This window comes from Pipra filicauda, unplaced genomic scaffold (genome assembly GCF_003945595.2).
Source record: "Pipra filicauda isolate LSUMZ 115617 unplaced genomic scaffold, ASM394559v2 scaffold72_size3293161_pilon, whole genome shotgun sequence".
Taxonomy (NCBI): Eukaryota; Metazoa; Chordata; class Aves; order Passeriformes; family Pipridae; genus Pipra; species Pipra filicauda.
Window position 1 is genome coordinate 1,023,744 of NW_024104898.1, and position 27,773 is coordinate 1,051,516.

Here is a 27,773-nt window from a genome sequence, read left to right on the forward strand (position 1 = left end):
TTTTGTCCTGTGGAATACAAACCATCTCTAAAGACTAGCTAGCGTAAGGAATCATAAAGCTTACATAAAACTTTTAATTTCTTACTGCTAAATTTGAAATTCTGATTCGTTGTGCCTAATAGGTGAGGCTGTTAAAATTGTTCATAGTGATTTTTAAGAAGTCTTGTTCTGTAAAAACAAAACAAAGACCCACCTTGAAAATAATGTTAAAAATCTTAAACATTGTTTTGAGTTCACTGACTCATTCAAATTTTCAGAAGGGTCACAGTTCTATGCCATAATTAATTTTATCTCCTTATGCCTTGTATTGTAATGCAGTTTAATTTACATGGCCGTATATTATGTTTTTCAAAGGGCTCATACTACATTCAGTATAGAAGGAGAGAAAAATCATTACCCATAAGTGTGGTGGTGTATAATTTTAAAGTGCTTGTTTTTAGACCTGAAATGCTATTCTGCTTGCATACTTCTAAGTAATCTGTTAAAGATATTACACTCTAAAGCATTGATCCGATTCTATTTAATCATTACGCTGTTATATTTAAGTTACTGCAAATTAATCATCAAATATCTTTGTGTTGAATTAGCAAATACTTAAGGATAAGGCTTTGGAAGTTCAGAGCCTTCTCAAACAAATAAAAATTGCTCATATTGAATAGGCTGACAGCTGCAGAGAAACTATAAACGTGGTTTTGTGCCAGCAGGAAGACTGAATATATAGTGATAAAAATAAGCTTGTAGTGGAATTGATATGATCAGCAAATAAAAACTGATCCATCCATCCATCATGTGTATCTCAACATTTGTAATGTAAATATCAAGAATACCTTAATATGTAGGTGAGGCCAGCCAAATATAAGTCTTATAAGCCAATATATGTCTTTTATAAGCTCACCATGAACCGAGTAATTCTCAAGAGATGCATTACTTGCTTAAAACTACATACTATCACACTGGACCTATAATCTGCCTAAATATTTAGAACCTCGAAGCTAAAAATTCTGTAACAGTAACAATGGCAGCAGCACAGAAATTTCAACTGTAAAATTCTATTTGCAACCTAGTAGCCTATAAAACAGGAGGAAGATGTCTACCTCAGACATTTCCAACTACTCTCTTAATGGCACTATTAAATAGTAATCTCTAGTTAGCTGAGCATGGATCCTCTAAATATCAGTGCTTTTCTCCCTAACTTTATAAAGGCAATGCTGAAGAAAATTAGTGAAAGAATTCTGTGCTGTTTCTATTGGTCTAAAATGTATAAGTATAAGAAAATAAACAAATTCTAAACTTAACATACTCTTTCTGGAATTCCTTTTAACATAGTTTTTGTGAGAATCATTCATTACAGCAGTAAGAGGCTAGGAAGGTCTCATTTTTACTCTATCCACTTCTGGTGCTAAATGATTCTTCAGAAAATGCACTGAAATACGGGCTTCATTTTCCAGCCAGAGATGGTTGAGGGCTAGTTTTTAGTGGCATTGTGCATTTTTCCCATCAAGCCGAAAAAAGTGAAATTTCTGCTTCTGAAATCAGTTGCCTACATATGTAGGACAACTTTGTACACCAGGCTACAGTTCCCCATCAGTACAATGATGATGCCACCACTTCTCTGTCTTAGAGGCATGTCAAGAAAATATATTAATTAGTGCCTGAGGTGACCACAGAATATACTAAAAACAGAAGAAAAACTCAAGAGTAGCTATAAAATGCTTTCCCAAACTGGAATGTTATCATGTGAAGTAAATAAAGCATGTGTTTATATAACAAAGTTATACCAAGGAAGAAGGGAGGATAAGAAGGTAAATGAGACTAATCTCTCTGTTCAGGAAGACAATATGACAAGTATGTGAATTTTGCAATTGAAGTTGTGTGTTAAGTTTATAAAATTAAATACTGTGGCAGACTTTTTTCCCTTCTTTTAAGTAGGTGGAGTTTTTTTGGTCTTCACCAAAATTTCTTATAAAATGCATTAAGAAGACTTGCCTCCATTTTAGGTAGTCAGTGAAAATATGTCTTGAATTTAAGTAGTACAGGTTAGATAGGCTTGCAGCACCCTACTGTGACATAGTTGTGTGGTCCAACTAGAGGTTGGACTAGTATACCTGTATGGTTATTGGACTTCTAGGATCTGCATGTGATTCCGTGGGCAACACTTGAATTCCTGTGTAAAGATGAAGCTGAAACAGTATGAAGGTCATGTAACTCTTCTGACTGTGGATACGTTATATTACCTCATATTTTACGACATAATTTCACATGTGTTTATTTACATGAAATAAGATTAATGTGGAAGAAAATGTCCCAGCACTTACAGTTGTGATGTGCAGAATACCCTGTTAGGAGTTTGGCATAACAGTGGCTTTCCTACTACTGGAAGCATAATGAACTGATAACTTAGAGAAGCTCTTCTTTAAGCTCATTCATAATTTACACAAGCTGGTTTCAACGATGACTTTATAGGTTGACTTGCGCAAAAACAGGTGTCACTTTGAAATTCGAATTTAAGCTATTTTTGTGGAATTGCACCATTCTGACTTCATTAAGTGACACTTGCTTCATGATGATAGTGTTTCCCCAGCAGGAAGTATGGATAAACAGCTGTGAAACACATACATATTTTTCTGTTTAAAAAAGTGCACACAGAGATAGAACATTTGTTCCATAAATGCATCTGTATGATTTGACATTCTACTCGAGTTCAGAGTTGACTTTAGAGGAAAGTCTCCCTCTGGTCTTCACTGGGTCAGATATTCTTTCCACCCTCCTTTTGCTATTTGTTTGTGGAACCACTCTGCATAAACAGCAAAATAATTCTCTCACTGGCTCGTCTTAACCAGAGCACTGCATCATGATCCTTGTAACTTCTGCTTATCAATGGATTTATGGATGTTAGAGTTAAACAGTGGTAACTTTCCTAACAAAGTTTTGGAAAATTTGGAGGTGAGGGAGGGTGTTAAAGCTTTACTCTGAACAAGATATAGCCCAGCAGAATAAGGTGAGTAAAAAGTTAGAAGGCTAACAAGAAGGAATAACTGAAAAATCACAACATAGTATATTTGGAGGGAATGCAGAGTCAAATTCACTTCAGTCACTCATGGCAACTGGCATTCATGTCTTGCTACTAAAGCTGTACATAAAAAAATACAAGGAAATAGGGTTAGAAATAGTAGGTGTAGAAATGTCCAGGACTTTTGGTTTGTGTTCTCAAATGCAAAACATTTGCACATGTGTCCAAAGCCTTTCCTCCTATTCAAGAGTCAGGATGGAATTTTCAGGGACATTCTAAAAAGTTTAAGGAAAAAAGTTGATGCTGTCAGCATCGGAGTCAAACAGCACTGTGGTTTTATTGAGAACAAAACCCAAACAAGTTCAGTGAAGCACCCTTTTCCTCTCTCCCATTTAAGAGCATTACCCATCCTGCTATGGAATGGCATGGCAATTCATAACAGCTATTTAAAGTTTACTTTTGATTCCAGCAGGACTTGGAAACAATAGAGTCAACTCAAGATGTAAATTAAGTGGCTTAACTAGATTCACACTAATGCAGCTAACTCTACCAAATCAAGCAGCACGTTTACTTAGCTTTTGCTTCAAAAATAGTGTGACAGATTGTGAAAAAATAACTTTAACAAATGAATGTCATTTATTTAGCATTTATAAAAGACTATGGAGTTCTTTGAAGGCTTTGGAATCAGAATAACTCTGTATAAATACAAACTGTTTCATTCAATATACTGTAACTGTAAGCATTTTAACAATACCCTTTCTAAGCTGTCTTCATGATTGTTTGTGTATCCATGAAGGGCTCACAATTGAGGAGGCCAGTAAATCAGCATCCCCCCAAAAATACTGTATTTTTCTCTTTGGACTCTGAAAAGATTTTATGGCCCTGAGCTCACCAATTGAATGTTTGTGTGGCAGGCAAAGGCTGCTGGTGCTTTTACAGAAACTATTTTAAATGCTACATTCACCCAAAAATCAATTATTATCTCTATGCTTTAAAACATGGAGACAGAGACTGATATACAGCACCATGAGGAAAAATGTTGGAAAACCAGATTGGTGATCTGGCAAACAGAATTAAAATCAGTTCAAAGTGTGCTGTAGCTGGGGGAAAACACAGACTGAGACAAATGTATCTCAACTGCTGCAATGAAAGAGAATTGGCCCCAAACCCAAAAATTTCTCAAGAAGAGAAAAAAAGGGGAGACTTTCCAGAAAATTCTATAGGGGAAAACCTCTATGACGTGTTTGAGAAGCGTTAATTTAGGTGGATATAGAGACTGATTGAACCCACACAAACACAGAAGTCCCTTAACTGGGGTAACTCCAGAGTTGCTGTGATACAAGTCTTTGATACCAAGAACTGATTCTGATTGTTGTAAGTAGCTGAGTCTGTTTTTCTTCACAGGAAATGTAAAAGTACTCTTCTCCATCAGTGCCGTTGCCTATGCCATAGGGAATGAAAAAATATTGACAAAAAAAGTACTGCAAGAAGAAGGTCCTTTACTACCCAGTGAATCTGAGGTTTCAAAATCAGTGACATCCTTATTTCTGTTGTCATTTTTTCCCTCTTCAGAAAATTAAGGGAAAAAAAGATCTTGGTTTCATGCAGCGCTGAGAGAGAAGAATTTTAATGGTGATTCAGCATGCAGAGGTGGCTGTGTTCATTTATAACTTAATTCCATGATGTCCTGTCCTTTATCACTGTTTACAGTTTGTTGACTTCCTTAGTGCTTTTCAGTTGTTTCCTTTCAGGAAATGGAATGTTAAATGGATATACTTAGAAAGGTAATATTACTTTAATTTTTATTCACTATTCTTCCTAGAAATTATAGACATTGATTGTTGCACTTTAGACTCTTTTTGTCATTTAAGGGAGTTGCTTGTGTTGGGAGGGGGAAACTGTCTGTCTCAAGAATTTATTTTCTCAAGAAATAATGCTCTTCCAACTTAAGACTTGTAATACTATCGTGTACTATTTCTATTACTGTTGTGAAAGAAGCCTAAATAATTACCTTAGGCAAAATGCATAATTTTACATGAGTGAGATCAAGTGGGAATGATTCTCATTCCCAGTGTATAAAGGCCAAATTCAGACCTTCTTGAAAGAGTCCCTTTGATAAAGTGGACAGTGGCATTGTATTTAGCTGGTAATAATAAAGCTCCTGTATGACTGTAAGTCTGTGTGTAAAGATGTTCACCACCTTCAGTAGCTTCCAGCAAAAAGTTGCTTGTAGTGGCCTGTGAAGTCACTGCTGCTTCATTACAGCTGAGATGAGGGTTGCGTAGAATGACGTTCTGCCTTAGATGTATGTCTGTGTTTAAATGTGGCTTTTTGGCTTTTATTTCCATATCCTTCAAGTGAAAGCCTTCTGGGTCCAAATATGCTTAGGTACCTAAGAAGCTGAATAACATGAATGGAGGGTAAAAAGGCTTGTACACCTGAATGCTGTGCTGATTTCCTTACAACTGGAGTTGTATCCAGCCCCAAGCTTGAGGCATGGATGTGAACTCTCAAGCATGAGACTCTTGAAGAGCTTGAAGTTCTGTTTCATAAGTGCTTCACTCTGAAAAAGACGAGTTATTTGGGTTCTAATATTTTGCAATTCATACCTGAAGCTGCAGCTGAAGCACTTGACTGCCTGCCTATCCTTAGAGAGGCAGTCAACTGAACTCTCCTGCAGGATTAAGCTCCCTAAGCAGTGCTATAGCATAGTGGTGTCTGGAACCCAGTCACCCAGATGTTCAAAGAAATATGTCTGAGCCCTAAATGGATTTGAACTAAGCAGTCTTAGGTCCTCAGCATTTTCTGTTTAATGGGTTGTGCACATTCTGCTCGGTGTGCTGGTTAGGCTGCTTGTTCCATGCAATTAACTTTTCTTGTCCCTTGGGCAAGAGACCTAGGACTGATTAGTTGTATAACTTGAGGCTTAAAATTAGCTCCTTAGCATAATATCCATTTGTGGATACCTTTAAATCAAATAAATACAAAACAGATTAAAAGAATTGTCATCCAGTAAGTTCAGTTGAATAGAGCTGAGACCATTCCATCAGACATCAAACCACTTTGCAGTGTCTAATTTATTTGGGTTGGTACCTTTTTCTGGATCATTTTTAACTATGCGAAGGGAAATGATAGTTATGTTTCTCATTAACAGCTACTGATTAGAGTTCTTAACAATCCTTTAAACATGGAGCATGACTGTAGTTTAAGATAGGGTGTTCATTGCCTGAGAATTGCATATAAAGAATCTTTGTAGTGGTAAAAAGGGCAAGGAAGACAAAAGGTGATTCATAAAACTTGCTGATAAAGATCCCAGATTTTGAATCAATGCTTATTTATGTTATGTATTTGCACAGGACAAAAATGATGGTAATTTTTGTGAATTCTTCTGACTTGCTCTTAGAAAGGCTGTGTCAGTGAGAGAATTTATCAGCAAAGGATTTCTGCTGGCATGTAAACAGAATTATGAATGTCTTTCTAAACAATTCTGGCACTTGTGCCTGCATGTGCTCTTTTGCTACTTTTAAGTGACAGCCATCCACATAAAACACAGGAGACCTGTGTTGTAGACAGGAGAGTTTGTCAAAATTAATGAAGGAAACCTACTTGAATGAAGCAAGTGTTGATGTAATAAATTACTTCAAACAGTACACTGTTTATATTTATCTCTATCTTAAATTGAGATTAAGAGAATGGAAGAATGGGTTACTTGCCTCTCCTAGAATATCCCATAGATTTTGCTGTACTTTAGTGTGTTTTGAAGGGTGGTGGGGGTGGTGATAAGGAAGACAGCAGAATTCTCTCTGTTCTATTCTGTGACAGAGAGCAAGGAAGAGATTGTATCCCTGTGATAATCAGAAAGGAAAAGACTTTTCCGGATATCCTCTTTTCAGTTATCTTCTTCCATACCCTTGAAGCATCAAATTTTCTGGATGATTTATTTTCCTGTCTCAAGCATGCTGAAGAAGCAAGAAGGGATTAAAAAGAGGGCAAAGAAACAAGAGCGCAAAGAGAAACAGGAAGTCTGGGAGCTCAGTTCTGACTGGAGGGAGAAGACTGTGGTAGGAGCATCTAAACAAGACAGACGGAGAAAATGATGCAAAGATGTAGTGACGTGGCTAATCAGAAATGGGTATATAGAGAAGTGTAACAGTGGCAATAAGAATGGCAACAAAAAAATCTGTGCACACCCCTGTTCAGTTACTGTCATAATAAGTAGCTGAATTGTGTTTTGCTCTTTTGGAAACCCTTTTGATTTGCATGGAGACAGTGGAACTGAGTATTTGAAAAGTGACCAAATGTCAAAGGTTAAGCTGTATTAGCTGATAAAATACTTGTAAGATTATACAAATGCAACAAAAATATGAGTTACAGAAGTAACAAAAACTGGAAGGAATGCTAAATTAATTACATTTCAATAATGTGTTGCTACAGATATCTAGATATGTTAAATTAAATACAACTTGTTGTACTGTCATATTGCTCAAAATGTTTGACTGGATGAGTGTGCAGAAGTACACTTCACTTTATGCAGAACTGTGGGGTGTACTTTTGAGCATTAGAGAAGGTGTTGGATCTTGGACAAAATAAAGCTGGATCATCTTATTTTTAATTTCGTTGACATGTCTAGTTTCTCCCAATTGTTGTGAAAAGAGAACTCCGTGTGAGGTGTGCAAGGGTAAGGTAACAAAGTTTCTGGAAAGAGCAAAGATGCTTACCTTCAGGAAGAGTGGCTTATTATATATTGAAGCTAAATATCAAATTACTTAGCTGTGCCTTGCCTTTTTGAATCCATGTAGTTTTCAAACTTGTTTTTGCTTGTGACTTAGAGAAAGAATAAGGCTCACATTCTACCTGATTTTTAGATGGGTGAGGTTTGAATGCAGAAGGTTTTACTCCTATGCTCAGAGCAGAGTAAAGGCTGAGTTCAGTCCTGCTAAGGTCATGCAAGAAATGTTCCATACTTGCTTTACTGGGATGATACCTGCATCAGCAAATCAGAAGGTTATTTGGGAGATCTGTGCCCCTTTGGCCGAGCCTGTAGCTTGGTTCTGAGTATGAGGTATGATTAGTGCACTGCTGGAGAGAAAAATAAGTTATACTAATAGAAGCATTTTATGTAGAGCTGTATTACGTAATTCTGCTGCCCTCCCCAACACTGATCAGACTTCAGCTACAGTATAGTGTGGTTTTGAACAGTGTATTTAAAGGAAGATGAGGACCAAGTGAGTGGTATCAAAAGCAAAACAAAAAGGATGGAGATCTGCAATCACAGGATGGAGATGACAATCACAGAATATGCTGAGTTGGAAGGGACCATCCTTAAGAGTCGCACCATGTGCCTGTGAGTATGATCCAAATGCTTCTTGAACTTTGTCAGACTTGGTACTGTGACCACTTTCCTGGGGAGCCTGTTCCGATGCCTTCCACCCTCTGGGTGAAAAATCTCTCATATCTAACCTAAACCTCCCCTGACACAGCTTCAGGCAATTCCCTCAGGTCCTGTCACTGGTCACTACAGAGAAGAGATCAGTGCCTGCCCCTCCTCTTCCTTTCACAAGGAAGTTGTAGACTGCAATGAGGTGTGCCCTCAGTCTCCTCTTCTCCAGGCTGAACAGACTAAGTGACCTCAGCCGCTCCTCATACGGCTTCCCCTCAGGGTCCTTCACCATCTTTGTTACCCTCCTTTGGACACTGATACCTTAATATCTTTCTTATATTGTGTTGGGAAAGATATGGCCTGTTACACTGGAAAAAGTTTAATGGTTTTGGTCTGGTGAAATTAGACTGAGGGAGAAAATGAGAGATGGTAGCAGTCTTCAAGTATGTTAGAAATTGATCCACAGAGGAATATTGTCAGAGTTCGCTGTAAAAAAAAAAAAAAGCAGGTCAATAGTATGCTTGAATTGCTACAAGGGAATTGTGGGTTAGCTATAATGAATATCTTTGAAATAAGAAAGGCTGGAGCACTGGAAAAAATTCTTCAAGGAGGCTGTGGAATCTGCATAATAGAAGGAGTTTGAGTATAGTTTGGACAAACTTTTTGAATAATGTTGCTGTTTTATTGGGAAAAAGAAGAGATGAGGGATGACCTCTCAGTCTCTTTCAGTCCTTTCTGTGCCTCACAAGGCCTGTAAGTCATCTCAATGTGTAATCTGAAATTCAGGGAAGATCTGCCTCTGGTCTGTATGTCAATCTAGTGTGTCTATCTTTCTTTTTTGTTTTCTTTTTCCTGTTTGTTTGGTTTTTTTCCTTCTTCTTTAACTTCTAGCATTAGAAATCTTCAGATGATGGTATTCCTAAGATATATGATAGCTAAGTTCAACTTGTTTTCATCTTCAGGAACTAGGTTTTTATTTATTTTTTTCCTTTTCTTTCAAATTGATGACTAAGTGGTGTCAAGACAGAACTTCCTCATATATTGTCACAAGCGGAAAAAGGTAATTTGACAAAAGCTCTGAGAGCTTAACTATTTTACTTACGTGGTTGATTTTTATACAATGTCATCTTTCATTTTGGCTGAACAAGCATATGTAGTAAGGACTAAGCCAGGTGGACTGGTGAAATAACTGGGAGACACCTGTTTTAGGAAATGAGTAATTTCCTTCTGCTTCTTTCCTTTTTCTTTTTCTGTCAGCATTTAACTAAGAAAAAAGAGGGTGTTGGTCATCTGAGAATTTAAAATGTTGAATCTATTAGTGGCTTAAAAGCTAATTGGCTTTGATTTGAGAAGATTTAATTTCAAAGCTCTCCTCATGCATCATGGTAATAATTTGAAAACATGAAATAACCTGAGATAATCTACACTCTTTGGGAAGAGAATGTAATTTTAAGATAGAATCTTCAGGTCTGATGACATTGTGTAGATAAACATATGAAAATATACTGGATTCAGTGCAGAAGTAGGGTGTCGTGAAAAGAGAGTAGTGTATATCACTCCTGGAGGTACTAATGGAAAGCCTGCAATTCTAGAAGTTCTGTTTCCACAGGAGATTTGCCTCAGGATAAGGATTTGCCTTATATTTGTCATAAGTGAAGGTATTAAAATAAACCCTCAAACCACAACAGCAACCAAAACCCCAAAAAACCTCACCAAATACCCATAACCCCTCTTAAAGTAGCTTCGGAAAGTTTTGCTCAAGGATTATGGGAGATATATGTGTAAGCTACACTGTGTACTTGGCTGGTAGAAGCCACTGCTTGTGTTTTGTTTTGTTTTTGTTTTTTTTTTTTAATTTTATTGTGAATCATTTTGATTACATCACTGTGGAGCACAAAACTATCATGCACACATTAACATCAATATTTTTTGAGACGCTAAAATATTTTATTCTCTTTGCCCCATTTGACCTATGTAGTCATCTTTTTAACTGAATACCAGTTCTGCTTTCACTAGGGTTGCTAGCCCGTTGTCTTCCCACAAAACACGGGCATGCCACAAATCATCTGAGCTCCACTACAGCTATTGAGTGCTGTCAGAATATTGGATCTGTGAGGGCAGCCATAAACCCAAGAAAAAAAAGTGTTTATAGAAATTCTTCTAGAAAGAAACCAAGTCTGAGTTGCATTACACAGGGACCCAGGAGGCTGAGGAGGTTTTCTTCCCCTTATGCAACTCTGTCCAGGCACGACTGTGTGAGCCATTGTGACCACCTGGACATAAAACCTGCCACTTGCCTTGTCTTAACTTATTCACCTTTTCTGCTAATGCAGAAAAAAAAAATCAGTTTATCATAATGGACAGTGGGGGCAGAAGGGACTCTATGAAGAAATACTTTTGCTTGTATTTTCCATTTCTCCTGCAGTTGTTGCTAAATCATAAATTTATCACAGCAGGAGCTTGCTGTGTTCATGATATTATATCATAGTGACTTAAGGAGATGGAAAGAAAATCACATATATATTGGTGCCAACTTTTGACTAAAATCTCATCACTTTAGCCAGACATCTTTCTTTTTTTAATCTGGCTCAAGAATTTTACAGATTTTGGAAATTATGGGTACATTCTTCCACTGATCTCTTTTGACAAATGTACCATGGAGTTCTTAAGTTTAAGTGAGCCTGGACTATGAGGCAGGATGATGGCACTGTTGGCTGAGTATCCTCGTTGTGTGTTTGCTGCCTAGCTCAGGAATGGAGCTTTATCCAGTATTAATAATCTTGATTATCCTGTCTTTATTAAAACAGCAGTCTGAGTTTATCTCCAGTTCTACCATTTTTTTTGGTAGCTTTGCCATTTATTTGATGTTTGTATCTTCTACTTTTGTAGTCTTTCATTAGGCTCATTTATTTATCTACTCTCATTTTTGTATTTCTTCAGTCTGGTGTTATACTTAAGAGCATAGTGAGGTGTTTCATTTCCACATGTTTAAAATTGGTCTTGAAGTTATGATAAATTTCTGTCTCTCTCTCTTTATATATATATGTATATATATAAAAATTATCCCAGGTGCGTTGCTGTAGCACTATCATTTTTTTTCCAGAAATGAATTTGAGATAATCTAAGTTGCACATTTTGTCATGTCTATGTCACAGTGGCATCATCAGTAAAGGTTCAAGAGTTTAAAGAGGAAAATAATCTGTATGCTTCCCTAAAATTACACTGTCCTTTAATATGAGCTAGTCCGAAGTCAAGAGGTCAAGGCTATAGCAGTAATGGTCTTTTTCTACCACAAAATTGTGGGTTTTAACATTAATACTGCAAAATCGGCTAAGAGATATTGAAATATATAATTTCTCATTTAGAATTAAATTTTCCCCTTTGGAGAAGAGGGAGAAAAAAACCCCAAATACGGAAGGGAAGAAAGGGAGAAGGTTCAAGGAAGTCCAAGAGTCTAAACTCGCAGTTTCTGCTAAAAGCTTCCTTTCAGGAAAAGGGTTTGTGGTCTGTTTTCAGTTTGAATTTGGGTGTATTAAGCTCACTGTTAAGGTCCCTAAACTTCAGAATTTGTGAGGATAGTACTGTCTACTTAGGTGCAACTGCAGAGAAGAATGATAATAACATCACCACCTCATACACTGGGCAGTTTTCACTTCAGGGGCCATCATTGGCTTTGTATCCTTCCTAAATGTGTCCAGAAGAATTGAAGTTAAAAGATGTGGCCTGCTAGCCAAGGAGAAGAAAATAAGTGTCATTAGAGTTTTCATAAATCTAAGAAAGATCAAGAAAATCTTCCCACATCTAAAGAATATGAAGCTGTCTTATTTCTATCTCTTTGCAACTACCAAAACCAAAATATCTGAGAATTAAATGTGTTTTATAGCAAAATAAGTAGCATACCTCATGTGATGGGTGAAAAACTGGCTGACAGGTTGGGCCTAAAGGGTTATAGTAAATGGGATTATGTCAAGCTGGCAACAGGATTTCTATAGAGCTCCATTCTAGGACCAGTGCTCTCCAATGCAGTTTTGGGTGCCACAATATAAGAAGCCTATAAAAGTATGAAAGAGCATCCAAAGGAGGGCGACAAAGGTGGTGAAAGCCTTGAGGGGAAGCTGTGTGAGTAGTGGCTCAGGTCATTTAGTCTGTTCAGCCTGGAGAAGAGGAGTCTGAGGGCACACCTCATTGCAGTCTACAACTTCCTTGTGAGGGGAAGAGGAGGGGCAGATAGAGATTTCTTCTCTGTGGTAACCAGTGACAGGACCTGAGGGAATAGCTTGAAGCTGTGTCAGGGGAAGTTTAGGTTGGATATTAGAAAGAAATTTTTCACCCAGAGGGTGGATGGGCACCGAAACAGGCTCCCCAGGAAAGTGGTCACAGTACCAAGCCTGACAGAGTTCAGGAAGTGTTTGGAAAATCCTCTCAGGCACACGATGTGATTCTTGGCGTCATCCTTTGCAGGGCCAGGAGTTGGAATCTGTCTTCATTTGCGTCCCTTCCAACTCAGGATATTCTGTGAAAAACATTGCTAAATAATGATTGAATATTTGTAGGGACTAGGGCTTGCACTATGTTCTTCTTAAGACTTCTTCCCTGAAAAGCTGTGTTTAAGTGTTCTTTCGTGGTTATTCTTTAGCTATTTAGATACTGATCAGTGTTTTTGAAACTACAGTTCAATTGCTGTTATTCCCAAACTTAGATACTAATATTTCCTCATCCGAAAGGATTGAAAGGCAAACTTTACAATTTCCATTGAGTCTCATACGAAGGCATCTCTTCCATTAAAATACTTTTGCTACAGGTTTTTCTGGTAAAATCTAAACTGTGATAATTTTTGTTATTGTTGTTGTTAGGAACATTATACCCAAGATTTGCTGCAGCTCTGTGCTCAACACCATAGTACGGAGTACTGTGGAGGAGAATTAAGTCATTGTTTAGTTTCATCTATACTGACTTACTGACTATTTAAAAAACATAACTGTGGACTGGACACCAGGTGCATGAATAGTTTTTGCACTGTAGATCCAGTCACATTTGAAAGAACCGGTTGGGTTCACGAACAGTACGATTTATTGAATGCAACATGTGCAGATGGTTCTTTTGGGTTGCTAGCGATAAACGCGTTAACCTCAGAGTAGCTATATATAGCACGAACAGTACCATTGCAATCACAAGCTTAATATCCTGTGTCAGCACTCAGCATAACTGAGGATGCAAGGCTTACCAAAAGATGTCCCTTCTGAGGGAGGTGGGGACAACTAACCTGTTGATCTGTACCTGCATTTTCATGTTGAATTGTCATCCCCTAGTTAGATAGAAAATTGGGATACTTTTTATACCTTATTAACCACTATTGTGCAAAGTGCTGTGGGTGGTGGGACTATGGTCAAACTTTCCATTCTTTGTGGTTTGTACAAAACATTTCTGGGTGTCAGGTAGAAGAATGAAACCACGTGGCCTCAACGTTCCTCCCCAATGCCATGGCAACACAAACCATGTGACCTCCATCCAGTTTCAGTATTTGCTCACATATTGAGCTCTGCATTTTCTTCACTTCCAGCACTGACAAAACCAATTTTGTTTTTAGCTAAGCTGGAAAACTTGTCTAGGTCCCCCAATACTGGTTTCTACAGTGTAGGCAGGACTGACTTTTGTGACTCAACTAACCATGTTTTTTTAATTAGATCACATCCTAAAGGAAAAATATTGCTAAAACATCTGAAAATATAAAATATAAAATGGACTCTTTTCTTGGAAAATATATATATATAACTTTGCAAATAAAATACAAATATGGCGATATTGCTTGTGACGCTGTGCTTAACAAAAGCAAAGCTTAGAAGTTCTACCCTCAGCAGTTCACAAGTCACTTATATCTGTTTATTGGTAAAGACATATTAATTTTTGTAAGAAATGCTTGGCATGCAAGAAACCAAGGTATCTTCTAAATCCACTAAAATCACAATATAGACCTTTAATTGAAATATTTTATTCCTGTGTCTGTCTGGGCTCTGCTTTTTCTAACCATTGTTAAGGCAGAATAAGGTAGGAACATATGTACTACAGCTGCTGTTCAAATAGAGGAATGCCTTTACTGTAGACAAAACATTTGGCACAATTGCTTTAATTTATTTGTTTATGAAGAACCAGAAATAAGAAGTCTTTATATTCTTTTGAAGTGGGAAGATTTTCTTAATTTTCTTGAGATTTTCAAAAAATGTTTGTCCAGAGGGTATTTCATAAACTAGGTTAGGCAACTATCCAGCAACTTTTTTATTTTTATGACATGAGGAAGGAGATTCTTTCTCTGCATCATTTCTTGGCATTGTTAGGTTTCATAGCATCTTTTCGACAAAGATGCTATGATATCTTTACAAGAACTTTTTGAATTTATTAGGAAGTGTGCAGAGGAAAAACAGTTTTCTTTTTAAATAATTGCAAATGGAATCTGTGCTTTTCCCTAATTTCCTAATGAGCAGTTTTAATATCTTTTTTGTCTTCAGCTGTTAGATGTAGAATCAAATACATCTGGTTTTAAATATAATTCTGTAACAAGAAATTCTTCTAATTAGCTTAATTTAAAAGTTAGTGTTTGTGCAGTCTTTGTTACATTCAAGTTTTTAAAATGACTGTGAGGAAGTATATGAAAAAATGGCTAGATGCTCTTTTTTATGTTTGATCTCAGTATTTTAGAGCACTGATACTTCCTCACCCTTTTCTCTGAGCTATTTATTACTTAAACGAAGGCTGACAACAAAGCTCAGTCTATAGTATGAAAATCCTTGTGGAAAAATAGTGCCAAAAAACTGTGAAGAAAAAATGGGTCCAGGCAGCTGCGTCACAAGGTTTGACCACTTCGGGCTGGGGTGCCAGGAGATTTGAGACAGATGTTTTCAGACATGCCGCATGCCTAAAACATTTCCAGGGGTCGAGCTACAAATAGCGACTTAATAAGTGCAGAAACAGGAAAAGTATGTAGGAGTACACAAGAGTTTATTCACCTCTAGGTGCACAGCCAGCCTCTTTACATTACATCTGCCTGTCAGGGTTGGCTATTTAAGCTGTCATGCCCTTGGTATTGCTCTTTGTCTGCCTGTGAATAAAGTGCAGCATTGTGATTACTAATCCCACTCCAGTGACTTGACTTTAAATGTGGTTTTGGAGCGGATCCCGGAGTTCTGTTTGCTAAGCTTCCTACTCCTGTTTCAGAGACACCACTGGAGATCTATGAGAGAGAGCACTGCAGACTGCCCTCCTCCTGTAGACCTGTCGCCTTTCCTCCCCCCCCCGCGCCTTTTTTTTTTTTCCCAAAAACTTTTTGAAGGAAATCAATGGATACCAAAGTGATCTGTTTACTTTTTCTTTTTTCTTTGCCTCCGCTGACAGTGGGAAATCACACTGGTCGCATCAAGGTGGTCTTTACACCCAGCATCTGTAAAGTGACTTGCACCAAAGGCAACTGTCAGAACAACTGTGAGAAGGGAAATACAACCACCCTCATCAGTGAAAACGGCCATGCTGCTGACACTCTGACAGCCACTAACTTCCGAGTAGGTAAGTACTCTGAAACTGTATTTGTCCTTAGCTGTCCTCTCTTGACTAAAAGAGGGAGGAGATGTTTTGTTATTAATACCAGTTGTGCCTCTGTTACTCTTTGTTTGGAGGGCTGTGCTGAGTAGGGACCATTGTATGTTAGACAAGCTTTCTGGTATCCTTCAGAAATGTTCCCAAAAGTTCCTTTTGTCTCAGAAGAAAAAAAGCTCCCATATTTTTCGTCTGAATTTTCAGCTGCAGGGCTGCAACATGCTAAGCTGGAGCTTTTGGTAAAATTCATCCCTCCATGTTAGTAAATAGAGAAAATGACAGATTCCACAAAAAGTTGTTTCCTCTTTTTTACTTGTTGAATAGGTATCAAATGCACATAAAATCTAGCTAATGCAGTGAATTTGGCTTCAAAAATTTGTTCAGCAATTCCTTAAAACTACAATCCTTTTTAAACATGCATCAGCTTAAAAGTTTCCCTTTCTGCTGAAAGTAAATCAGATTTCATATTTGGCATTTTTAAAAACTGAAATAATGTGAAGTCTAATTAAAGTTACTGAAGTCAGTAATTTCTTTGTTACTGTTTATTCTTTCTGCTTGCTCAAGAAAAGTCTTAATAGTATGCCAGACTAAACCCTGTAACTGCTTGACTGTGTTGAAACAAATCCTGAAAGCTATCTAGGGTAATGATTAGCATATTTTAACTGTATGCTACATAGGAATTTGTGTGCAAGTATTAGTCTTCTAAGCTAAGGGAAATATAGATATATGGATACATACCAAAACACTGCTAAATTTGTTTTACATTATGATATCCTTAACTGTTCTTGGAAGGTATTTTGTAGTTATCCTGAAAATATGAACATTGTAATTTTAGTCTCTGTCTAGTATAAACATAATGTGCAGGCAGTGCTGAGGCTGGCCAATATTGCCCTTTTTAAAGTGCACTAAATTTCATGCTCTGAGGGTGGGTGGGGGGAAGCCGTTCCAAATTATTATTCTTTTTGTCCAGACAGATGATACAAGGAGCAGTTCCCTCTTTTAACACTCCTACTAGACTGTCAGTGTGAAACCCTTGAAGTTACCAATGCATTCCTTGATAATATGCATGTTTGTGAAAGGGTGCATGTTTTGGACTAATAGTAAAATCAATGTTTTTGATTTGCTGCAGTACAGCAAATTTTTGGGTTTGTGTATGGTTGTTTGGAGGCATTAAAAAAAGTCAGGATTTTGTAACGGAATGTAAATCAAATACTTTAAATTTGTGTTTACTGCCAATACAGAATTTTTACCTGTTTTGGCAAGAACAACAGGTAAGTAAGTTTTTTGTTTAATTTTCTGACTACTGTGAAAGGATAGGGTTATTCTTCCCCCTTTTCATGTGACCTAATTTTTCTGTTGAAATTATGAAATGCTGAGAACAGGCAGTCATGTAATTTGTCTGCTATGTAAATCTGTGCTGTAACAAGACCTTCTCTCAAATACTTGAAAACTTGGAGAGTGGAAATGGACCTGTGAAGACGTGTTCCACACCTTCCTGCCTGGCCTCAGGCCATGCAGCTCGTGATGCACTGTGTACAATGGGCTGCTAGAAATATTCAACAAAAGCAGTGTATAGTAGTATTCAGTGAAAAGATAAGGGAGTGTTATGTTTAAAAATGTATAAAAACAAGTTGCTACACACGGATAAGGATTTTTAGTCTGCCTGCAGCCATCTATCTTCCCCATTATCTTTAAAAGACAAAAAGGGTCCACCACAGTTCTAAGTGTTGCCATTTTCACAGAAGAATAAGAAAGATGTCTGAACTAAGACTTCAGGAGTCTCCAGTTAGAAATGCTATGTAATGTCATAATAGCTGGAGAAGAGAGATCCTACACCTGTAGATTGAGTTCTTTCACTGTCCACAGATTTTCAGGAGTTTTTGAATCAAGAATTAATATATATACTACTGGAATAATTTTTTATATCTGCTCTCTAACTAGTGCTTCTCATTAGCTTAGACTTGTCCTGATGGACGTGTCTCCCGATACATGAAGCAGAAGTAATTTGGGTCTTTGCAGATACTGAACTTTGGTTATATATTTAACATCTGTATTATATTTTACTTGTGCTTTTTGCTTTTAAGTCTCTGTTCTAAACTTTTTTATTTACTGTTTATTCAAAGTGCATGGAAACTCTTATTTGGATCATTTGACATTTAAAAGTGCAACCACGAAGCAGAATGTCATGTTAGAAAATGCATATTTAAAGCAATGGACAGCACTTTTTCAGTATGCTTTTTAAAAAGTATTGTTCTTCCTAAAACCAGAAAAGATAGTCACATGCCCTATTTGGAAAACTAACTGCTATTACTAATAATAGATACCTACTGTGAGTGGGGAAATTAAGAAACTGCTTTAGGTTTTTTAGTTTTAAAGGCGTTTCTGTAGCAGGAATAGCATACTAGTACACAAGATTGAATTTAGCTTCTCTGATGACAGATTAAGTTAGACATCACTTTGCTTTGTTCTTAATAATCTATTATTTCTATTAATGAACCAGAGTACATTTTTTTGATTAAAATAAACTTTGTGCTGAACTTTGTAAACACTTCCTTTTATTTTCAGAGAAAAATAAGTAAGTTGTCATACCTGTACTGAAGCTTCTCAAGCTTTTGCATGGGCTATTTCAGATTTTTAAAATGTGCTGAGTTTGTCATTTCAGCTGAAGCTTGGTACCACTGAGTCCAGGCAAGAAACAAATCCTGTTTCCTGAAAGTTTTATAAGATACGGATAAGCCATTAAGAACAAAAAAAAACACAACAAGGGGCATATTGGGGGAAATGCTGCTTTTCAGGTAGCTGAGATTTTTGGCTCTTGTCAAGGATATCTCCTAGCATCACAGTTGAAGGTGATGAAAGCTTGGTATTTAAAAGGAAGGATCTCCTTGGTTGCCAGGCTGCTTCAGTGAAACTTTGGAGTTCTTTGCCATTTCATTTTGTGAATGGGATATGTTGCACAGTTAAAATAACCAACCTCCAATATTCGATTGGCTTAGAGAAGAAAGCATTTAATCTGAGTGAAAACTTTTGCTGAATAGATGATTCTCATTATTCTATTAGATTGATGCATGTGCAGTTTGTATGGTATTTCAGTCCTGATATATCTGCAGAGGCTTGTAAAACAGGGTTGATATGTGTGCATAGGAAAGGCTGCAAATAGAATAACACATGCGATTTCTGTCTCTTTTGCTGTTGAAGTTACTCAGTGATGTGTCCTGTTTCTCCTCAAAATTTTTCCACATTCCAATTTTGAAATGAATTTTCTTTCTGTAAGGAGTGGGAGGACAGTGACTAATTTTTTACTGTAAAATGAAGGAGTAAGGGATTAGTAAATGCCCAAAGTAATGTTTTCATGCTCTTCTGTATTTTTCACTATTGTGTATGTGTATTTAATTAGAGATTTACATTTTGTTTTTTCCATAGAATCCCTGCCTCATTCATTGAACAGGAATGACAGTAAAGGAAACCATTTAATACTTAGGTTTATATTCACTGTTCATTTGCAACCCTGCATCTCTTTTAAACCGGTTCATTCAAACTGTTAAAAATGAGAAGTTAAAGTTACATATTATTCAGTGAAAGTGCATATCTTTCTGTAGGAATTTTGTGTCGGAGCACTTGACAATACGTGTGTCAAACAAGGAAAAAGACTCATAGAATTACAGAATGGTTTGAGTTGGAAGGGACCTTAGGGATATCTAATTCCAACCCCCCTGCCATGGTCAGGGACACCTTCCACTAGACCAGGTTACTCAAAGACCCATCCAGCCTGGCCCTGAACACTGCCAGCCATGGGGCATCCACAGCTCTGGGCGACCTGTTCTGCATCTCACCACCCTCACAGTAAAGACTTTCTTTCTTATATCAAATCTAAACCTACCCTCTGTCAGTTTAGAGCCGTTCCCCCTGTCCTATCACTACATGCCCTTGTAAAAAGACCCTTTTCAGCTCTCTTGTAGGCCCCTTTAAGATGCTGGAAGGCTGCTATAAGGTCTCCCCAGAGCCTTCTCCCTCTCCAAGTGAACATGGTGTCCTAAGTTAAAATGTATCTGGTCCTTCATATTTAATCATAAATGTTGAAACTCTAAACACAGAACAGAGTGATCTGCATATTCTGTTGCAATACTGCTCAAATTATGTTGCTTCCTGAATTTTGGCACTTTTCCTATTTTAACTTTCTATCAAAATTTTTTCCTGTTTTACTGTGTTGGCTCTGTATAAATGTTTTTAGATAATTGAGGCTGCTCAGAAGTTTCCAGTTACATATAGACAAAAACTTCCAAGGAGCAGAAACATTTTGCTCAAATTTTATTTGGACTTCTGTTGAAAGTAATGAAAGAAAATTTTTAAAATTTTTAAAAGAAAATATTTTAAAACAATAGGTTATTCATAGGAAATTTACTAAAATGACTCGCTATGTAACTATTATTCTAGTGGAATTTCCTCTCTAGGAGAGATTCTAGAGAACTCTGAAAATTTAAAGCAGTTGTCTCACAAAAAGTAGATGTGAGTTTCTGAATTTTATTGAGACATGTGATCACGAATTACTATCACTGCTGTAGGAGTCAACATTTCTTTTTATTCAAGCACTTTTAGGTCTTATCAAAGAGTTGTGCTGGTTAAAAATGGAAATTACCTGTAAGCAAGCCAACCTGTTGCCAAGCCATCCAACTACATTTTGCTTTAGTTTGCATATGACAGGAAATCCAAGGGCAATGAATGGTGTTTTCTTGATACAATTTGGTATGTAATAAAGTTGTTATTTCTTTGCTCCAAATTATATATACTACACATATCCTGCTACACTGAAGACGAACTCTAAGACTATGACATTTGAGGAAGATTTTTCAGTATCATTTTGATGAAAAGGCATTTTGTAAATAGTATTTGAAGGTAAATTTGATGACACGTGAAGGCATATAAAAGACCAACAGGTTGTGGAAGTATTTGTGTGGATTTTTGAGAATTTACAGTCACAGTCTGTTTTGGCAACTTGCTAGGTATACATTGTTCAGTTTTCTACCCATTATATTTTACTCTTTGTTTTGTTATGCTAGGTTTAGTGAGAGTTGCTAGAATGTTAGAAGAGATGCTTTCTTTTCCCTTTTGAAGTGGTGTTTGCTACTTGGTGAATGGTGTCGGCCTGAGTAGATAACCCATCATGTATGACCTATGTAACTTGTGCCCCAGCAAAACTATTCCTATGGCTTCATCTGAGACTTAGCAGATGTATATGTAGCTTTTCAAATGGAGGATTAAAAATAATTGGTAACAAATGTCATGCAGAGATTTTTTTGATTCATTTTGGTAACATAACTGAGAACTGATTTTTCGTTTTAATACTCTTGTTTTCATCTTGATTATGTTCCATCAGACAACCTAATTGATGAGAAGCTTATTTCTGGAATAACTACTTAGCTCAAGAACAGCATATGATAGTTCACAGTCTGTTTTTAGTAGTATATTCTCTGTGGCTAAGAGTGAAGTCTTACTTTGAAACATCCTTGAGTTTTGCACTTGAACTTGACAGTCTGAAGAAGTTACGATGTAAGAACCTTGTAATTCGTTCAGTGTTATCAGTTTTGTCCTTTTACTGTCTCTGTGGTGGCTACCTTGTAGCCTTATTTGGTAAAAGCTTTGTTTCTACTGTTCCTGCAGTAGTTATAATTTGTGCCCTGTCAGACTTTGTTGGTTTATGGGGTTTTTTTGCTGCCAGATGAAATATTGTTTCTTTTAACAGACACTGGCAGACACTTGAAAATTTCAGAATTCTTGGACAACTTGGCTAAAAGAGGAACTTTTTAAACTTCCTGAAACAGTAGTCAAGGAAGTTGGTCAGTCTGTTAGAGTATGTGTGCCTCAGAGAAAAAAACTAAGAAAGAAAAGGATCATGACATTAGAATTTATCCACTGCTTTATCTGGTAATTTGAAATTTAATCTGTATAAATGATGACCATGCTAGAAATATTTTTTCATGCAGCAACATTGTAACAGCTGTAGCAAAATGAAGACCAGGTATTTTTCCTCAGACAGGGAACTGAGAGGCTAAAATCGAAAGAAGGAGAAACAATGGTGGGACTATTATTACAAATTATCCTCTGCCTTATAGAAGATACTGGGGAAAAAAGGTATTTCCCGGTTTCAAGAGGCTATGCAAAATGATTTTGGAGAAACCACTTATGAGCATCAGTTTAAAAGACATTCCTTTTTTTCCAGTCTCCCTTTGTTCTATAAATAAATTTGAACACACAACAGAATTAATTAATAATTTACTTACAGTCCCGGTAGTTCAGTATAGGCTTTCCTAATCTGAACTACTAGTGGACTAAAATTCTACTCTGTAATGTAAATGTACCATTCTGTAGTCTGAGCAACACTCAGGGTTTTAATGCATTTTCAGTTATGCTCCATCAATACTCAAATTACAAAGAAAAATTGTATTTTAAGGATTTTGTTGCCATTGATATCCACATCTGTTAAGAAGGCATGATTTCTTTCCCCCTTGTATTTATTGGTACTTGTCATCAACAAATAGTTCTGGTTTCTACCATAGATGCTTATAGCATCTGTGAGCTCTTTCTTCATAATCTTAAAATAATTATTCTAAATTGACATCTTTACCTCTGATTCTAATGGGGGCCAGATGATAATTTAAAGAAAAGAGATTGTTCTGTCAGATGATTTTAATGAAGTTGAACTTAGACAAGCCTGTTAGCAGCTCATTTCCACTCCCTTGCTCACCTTAAGGGCTTCAGGCCATCACTGTGAAGCAAAAGTCCATCTGCTCTCAAAGTACTCCCCAAAATGTATATTACAGAGAACACAGTTTTTGGATGTGCAGTCATAGGAAAAACCACAAATGGAAATGGTACAAAATCCACACCTGCAGCCGTTCAAAAACACATGGAGTATGTTTCCCTCAAAGTTAAAGCAAAACAGAACACAAAGTTAAAATGCATAATGTTTTATTTTACTGTATATGGTTTTAATTTATAGGGATTAGTTTATGTTCATCTGATTTGAAGTACTGTAAAAAGAGAACTAAGAGTGCATTTATTTGAGTGATTACATTGTTGCATATTCAAATAAACGCACCACCTTGTACAGCTATAATTTTGTTATTACTAAACTAAATGTCTTTGCACATACCTCACTGAAGACCAAGTATATGCCCACTTTGGCTTAAAAAAGAAAGTTGACTTTGAATTATGCAAGTACAGAAGAAAGAGTCTGAAAAATTTCTCTACTGTTTAAAATATGACATTTATCATGGATAGATTTCTTAGCAAATGCGTTTGTATTTAATGTGTCCTTCATAACGCAATCAGAAGGAAGCAAGCTGCTCTACTGATCACAGTCTTTCCCCATTCAACCTCTCTCCTGTTTATTCTTGTTTGGTGTATTCTGCTCCAGAGAATTCCCCAGTCACTGTACCATGTAGCCCATATAACTTTCATCTATCCATTCCACCTTTAATTGGTTCTTAGATTTGAGCATCACTGTAAATTGAGAGGCCTATTTTTTAGTGTAAAGGCCCTGAGATTTCTGGATCTTTATTTTGGAACATGGACTCTATCTTTGTTATACATACATTTAAGTTCTTTGGGTTTTCTATGTATCCATAAAATGTCCATAAAAACTGTTAAAAAAGGGGAACTGAATTTTCAACCAGGGATTTATTAATGGGAATCAAGTTGAAGTCTATGGGAACTGTAAACTTTTTTTTTGTTTTACAAACTTCTTACAAAGTCTTTAGGGACATTCAATAAATAAAAAGAAAATTTGATATTTTCTGATTGCACAGGAAGAGGGTTGAGTTTTAAGAAACCCAGTCAGAGTATTTCTCATCTGTGTTTTATTCAGCCAAATACTTTGTCGATTTGCCATGTTGGTTGCATTTTCAGTTTAATTTAAAGATGATAAACTGAGCTATTAAATCAAATTGCTATATTTTATATTATTCAGATATTTCAAGTTTAGGAGAACTTTCAGCAGATTTTCATCTCATAATTTAGGAATGAGTTCTTTGACTTCTCCCTAAGAGAGACAGCCTCTATCCATAGGTTGTATAGGGCAGTGGTCTCCAAATTTTTTTGATTGCATGTCCCTATTGGTAAAATATTTTTGAACATACACCTCTAATATATGTATATTTCTAAATTCTATAAATCTACTACTGTATATATCATGTCTATGTGATCTCTATATCATCTACATTATAAACCATATACAAAATAGAAAGTAAAATGGATAAGATAAAGATAAGTAAACTCTGTTTTGAAAATTTATTTTATTTATTAGTGGTACAAAACATACTTTTTCCAGCATCCAGATAGATTGCCTTGCACACTGTCTGGGGTGAGCACACCCTGCTTTGGAAACTGCTGGTATAGGGAACCAGGGGAGACCAGCTTCATAGCATAAGCTGTAATATTACCTTTTACAGTTGGTGCGGTCCTTCATGTCTCTCTTACTTATCATTTGGTTATATTAAATGCAGCCTGTTATGTTAGATGCATGTCATGGTTTAACCCCAGCCAGCAGCCAAGCCCCACACAGCCAGTTGCTCACTCCCCCACAAGCAGGACTGGGGAGAGAATCATAGGGGTAAAAACTAGAAACCTTATGGGTTGAAATAAAGAGAGTTTTATAGGAAAAGCAAAAGCCACACAAACAAGCAAAGCAAAACAAGGAATTAATTCACTGCTTTCTGTGGGCAGGCAGGTGTTCAGCCATCTCCAGGAGAGCAGAGCCCCATCATGCACAAAGGTTACTTGGGAACAACCTTAATCACTCCAAACCTCTCTCCCTTTCTCCTTCTTCCCCCTACTTTATATACTGAGCATGATGTCATATGGTCTGGAATACCCCTTTGGTCATTTGGGGTCACCTGTCCTAGCTGTGCCTCCTCCTAACCTCCCATGCACCCCCAACTTCCTTGACAGCGTAGCAGTACAAAAAGCAGAAAAGGCCTTGCCTCTGTGTAAGCCCTTTAGGGGGCTTAGCCATAACAAAAACATCTCTGTATTATCGACCCTGTGTTCAGCACAAATCCAAAACTCAGCCTCATACTAGCCACTCCACCCCAGCCAAAACCAGAATGCTATATATGTAGTTGCTAGAACACCTCTTTCTATCTAATCAGAGTTACATAGAAAGCCTGTCGTGGCAAGGGGGGAAAGGGATTTTTTTTTCTGTACTTGCACACATTTCAGCAGACAGGGCTGGATACAACACTGCGGTGTGAAGCTTGTCGGTGAGGTTGTACACAACTCAGGGGAGTTGGGTGCATGGTTAAATTGCTTGGAAATGGACATGAGCAGGCAGAGCGTTGACTGTATTTTAGGTTTACTCAGCTTGTGCAACAATTTATACAACTATGTTGTGTTGTTATAAGAACCGCCATGAGTGGAGAAGTTGTGTGGTTTTTTATGGATTTCCAACTGTACGTTCTCTACTGAGTAACCTTTATCCTTCCTACTCACAAGCAGTGACCCTGTTCCTTTCCTCCTTCAGAACTCCAGGATTTGAATCTCTTGCATTTCACTGGTCTCCGATGATCTAATTTATTACTCAAACTCTGAATAATATCCTCCCCAATCCTCATATTCTGTCAACTCCCTGGAAAACTTTCCAATTGCTTGTGATGCAACCAGTGCCAGAAAATCATAGATAGCCTATGTTTTTCAAGTTTTTTAACTATTCCAGGGTGGTCTGGATTATGAGCTATTATTTGTTAATGAATATCCACTTGAAAGAGTCTATTCCTACTTTATTCTTCTTGTAAACTTTTTCACACCAAAACGAGCACTGTGGTAATGTTACAGTAATCAGAGAGCGGTCCCCTGATGTTTGGAAATTTTTGTGACGACTGTAGTTTTTGTGGCTTTTTCTATTCTAAACATAAATCTGTTGTTGGAGGATGTCTTGTGGTATGGCAGCATACAGTGGATCGGTGTTTATAGACCGTTTGGATCTAAGTTTGGGAGTTCATCTCAGTCACCAAATCAGACTGAGGTACCTCAGTCAGGAGCCTAGTAGTTGGTGATAAGACACATGAGAAATGCCACCCATGTGGCAGGTTGGCCTGTGGACGTCCTGAATGGCCTGCTGGGTAAGCTTCTCTTCCCTGAGAGAGTAGGAAACCTCAGGTAGCAACGTTCTCAACTTGTATGGCTTAAGAAGGCATTAAATGGGATGAATCTCAGCAGTTCTGGTTTAACCCCAGCTAGCAACCACTTACCACGCAGCCACTCACTCCCTCCCTCGCCAGCAGGATCAGGGAGAGAATTGGAAGGGTAAAAGATGGAAAACTTATGGGTTGAGATGAAGACAGTTTAATAGGGAAAGCAAAAGCTGTGCACACAAGTGAAGTAAACAAGAAATTAATTCACTGCTTCCCATGAGCAGACAGGTGTTCAGCTGTCTCCAGGAGATCAGGGCCCTATCACACATCATGGTTACTTGGGAAGACAAACACCATCACTCTGAAGGTCCCCCCACTTCCTCCTTCTTCCCCCCACTTTAAATACTGAGCATGATGTCACATGATACAGAATATGCTTTTGGTCAGTTTTGGGTCACCTGTCCCAGTTGTGTCTCCTCCCAGTTTTCTATGCAACCTCAGTCTTCTTGCCAGCGGGGAAGTACGAAAAGTAAAAAAGGCCTTGGCTCTGTGTAAGCACTGATCAGCAGTAACACAACCATCTCTCTATTATCAACAGTGTGTTCAGCAGAAATCCAAAACATAGTCCCATACTAGCCACTGTGAAGCCAAAAACAGCACATCAGCTTAAATATCTATTATTCAGTTGCCAGAAATGGTGAGGGTGCTGATGTCCCTAGCCAGTGTCAACTTGCTGCTTCTGTGGTCTTCAGAGCCTTTGCATGGCGCAGGCATACCCAATCACTGAAATGTTTCTCAGAACATTTTTCTATTTTGTCTGATGGTAATCAAGTAGTTAGATGTCAAGGAGCAGCTCTCTTCTCTGTCTTACACTACTGGGTGTTACTCCATGCAAGAGCCCAGTACGTTTTTGGAAACAGCCTAATAGGAGAATGGTGTCAGAGCAGAGAATCAGTGACTTCATCAGATTATAACAATGCATGAGCAATGACAGCCTAGTGTCATTATCGTCAAGTTACTAATTCATCCTGTTGCCCTTTAAGGTGGGTAATGCTGCTCAGCTAACACCTGAAGGAAAAGTAGTCTGGAAGGATCCTGTAGCAATAAAGATGCCTGCTCTTCATTGTTACCTGTCCTTCTGTTGAATTCTTGTTTTAATGAAAATGAGTATGTTACAACATTAACTGATATTTGTTAGTATTACACATGCTAAGGCACATAAAACATTATACAAAAAGAGTAAGTCTTGAAAGCCCTGGGAACATAGGAACGGTTAGTTTTCATCAGACACTGGGCACCTTGATTTCAGTGTTCCCACTTTCATAATGGCAATAAGTTATTCAGGACTGCTTAAATTAATAACTATAAAGTCCTTATACTGCAGCAAGGTATTTTGCAATCTATTTGTTTTGTATTCTGCAGGAAATTGTTTTAAAGAAGTGTGCTAATTTGCTACACTTTCAAAACCAACTTTCCCTAGTTGCTTTATTTCAGTTGCATTTGTCTTGCACAAAGAGGAAAATTAATATCAATACACCAGAAATCTGAAGAAATGTCTGAAGTAGCTTTTCTGTATGTATTAGCATAATTATCAAGGATTTGATGTTGGCCATTTATAATGCATTATTTCCTGATAAACAGTAACCGTGTGGGTTGGGATTTTTTCTTAGTA

The 27,773-nt window shown here is 37.3% G+C and overlaps 1 protein-coding gene across 2 annotated transcripts in view; it reads left to right on the plus strand.

Moving 5' to 3' along the window:
* The window catches only part of LTBP1 (latent transforming growth factor beta binding protein 1), a 191,718-nt gene that overhangs the window by 50,552 nt on the left and 113,393 nt on the right, over window positions 1-27,773 (plus strand). The window contains exon 5 of one of the 2 annotated variants that reach the window (XM_027735112.2): window positions 15,777-15,944. In XM_027735112.2, the coding sequence (XP_027590913.1) occupies window positions 15,777-15,944 (168 nt within the window). Of the gene's footprint in view, window positions 1-15,680; window positions 15,945-27,773 lie in introns of those variants that run through there. The other variant, XM_027735121.2, reaches the window with a different exon arrangement.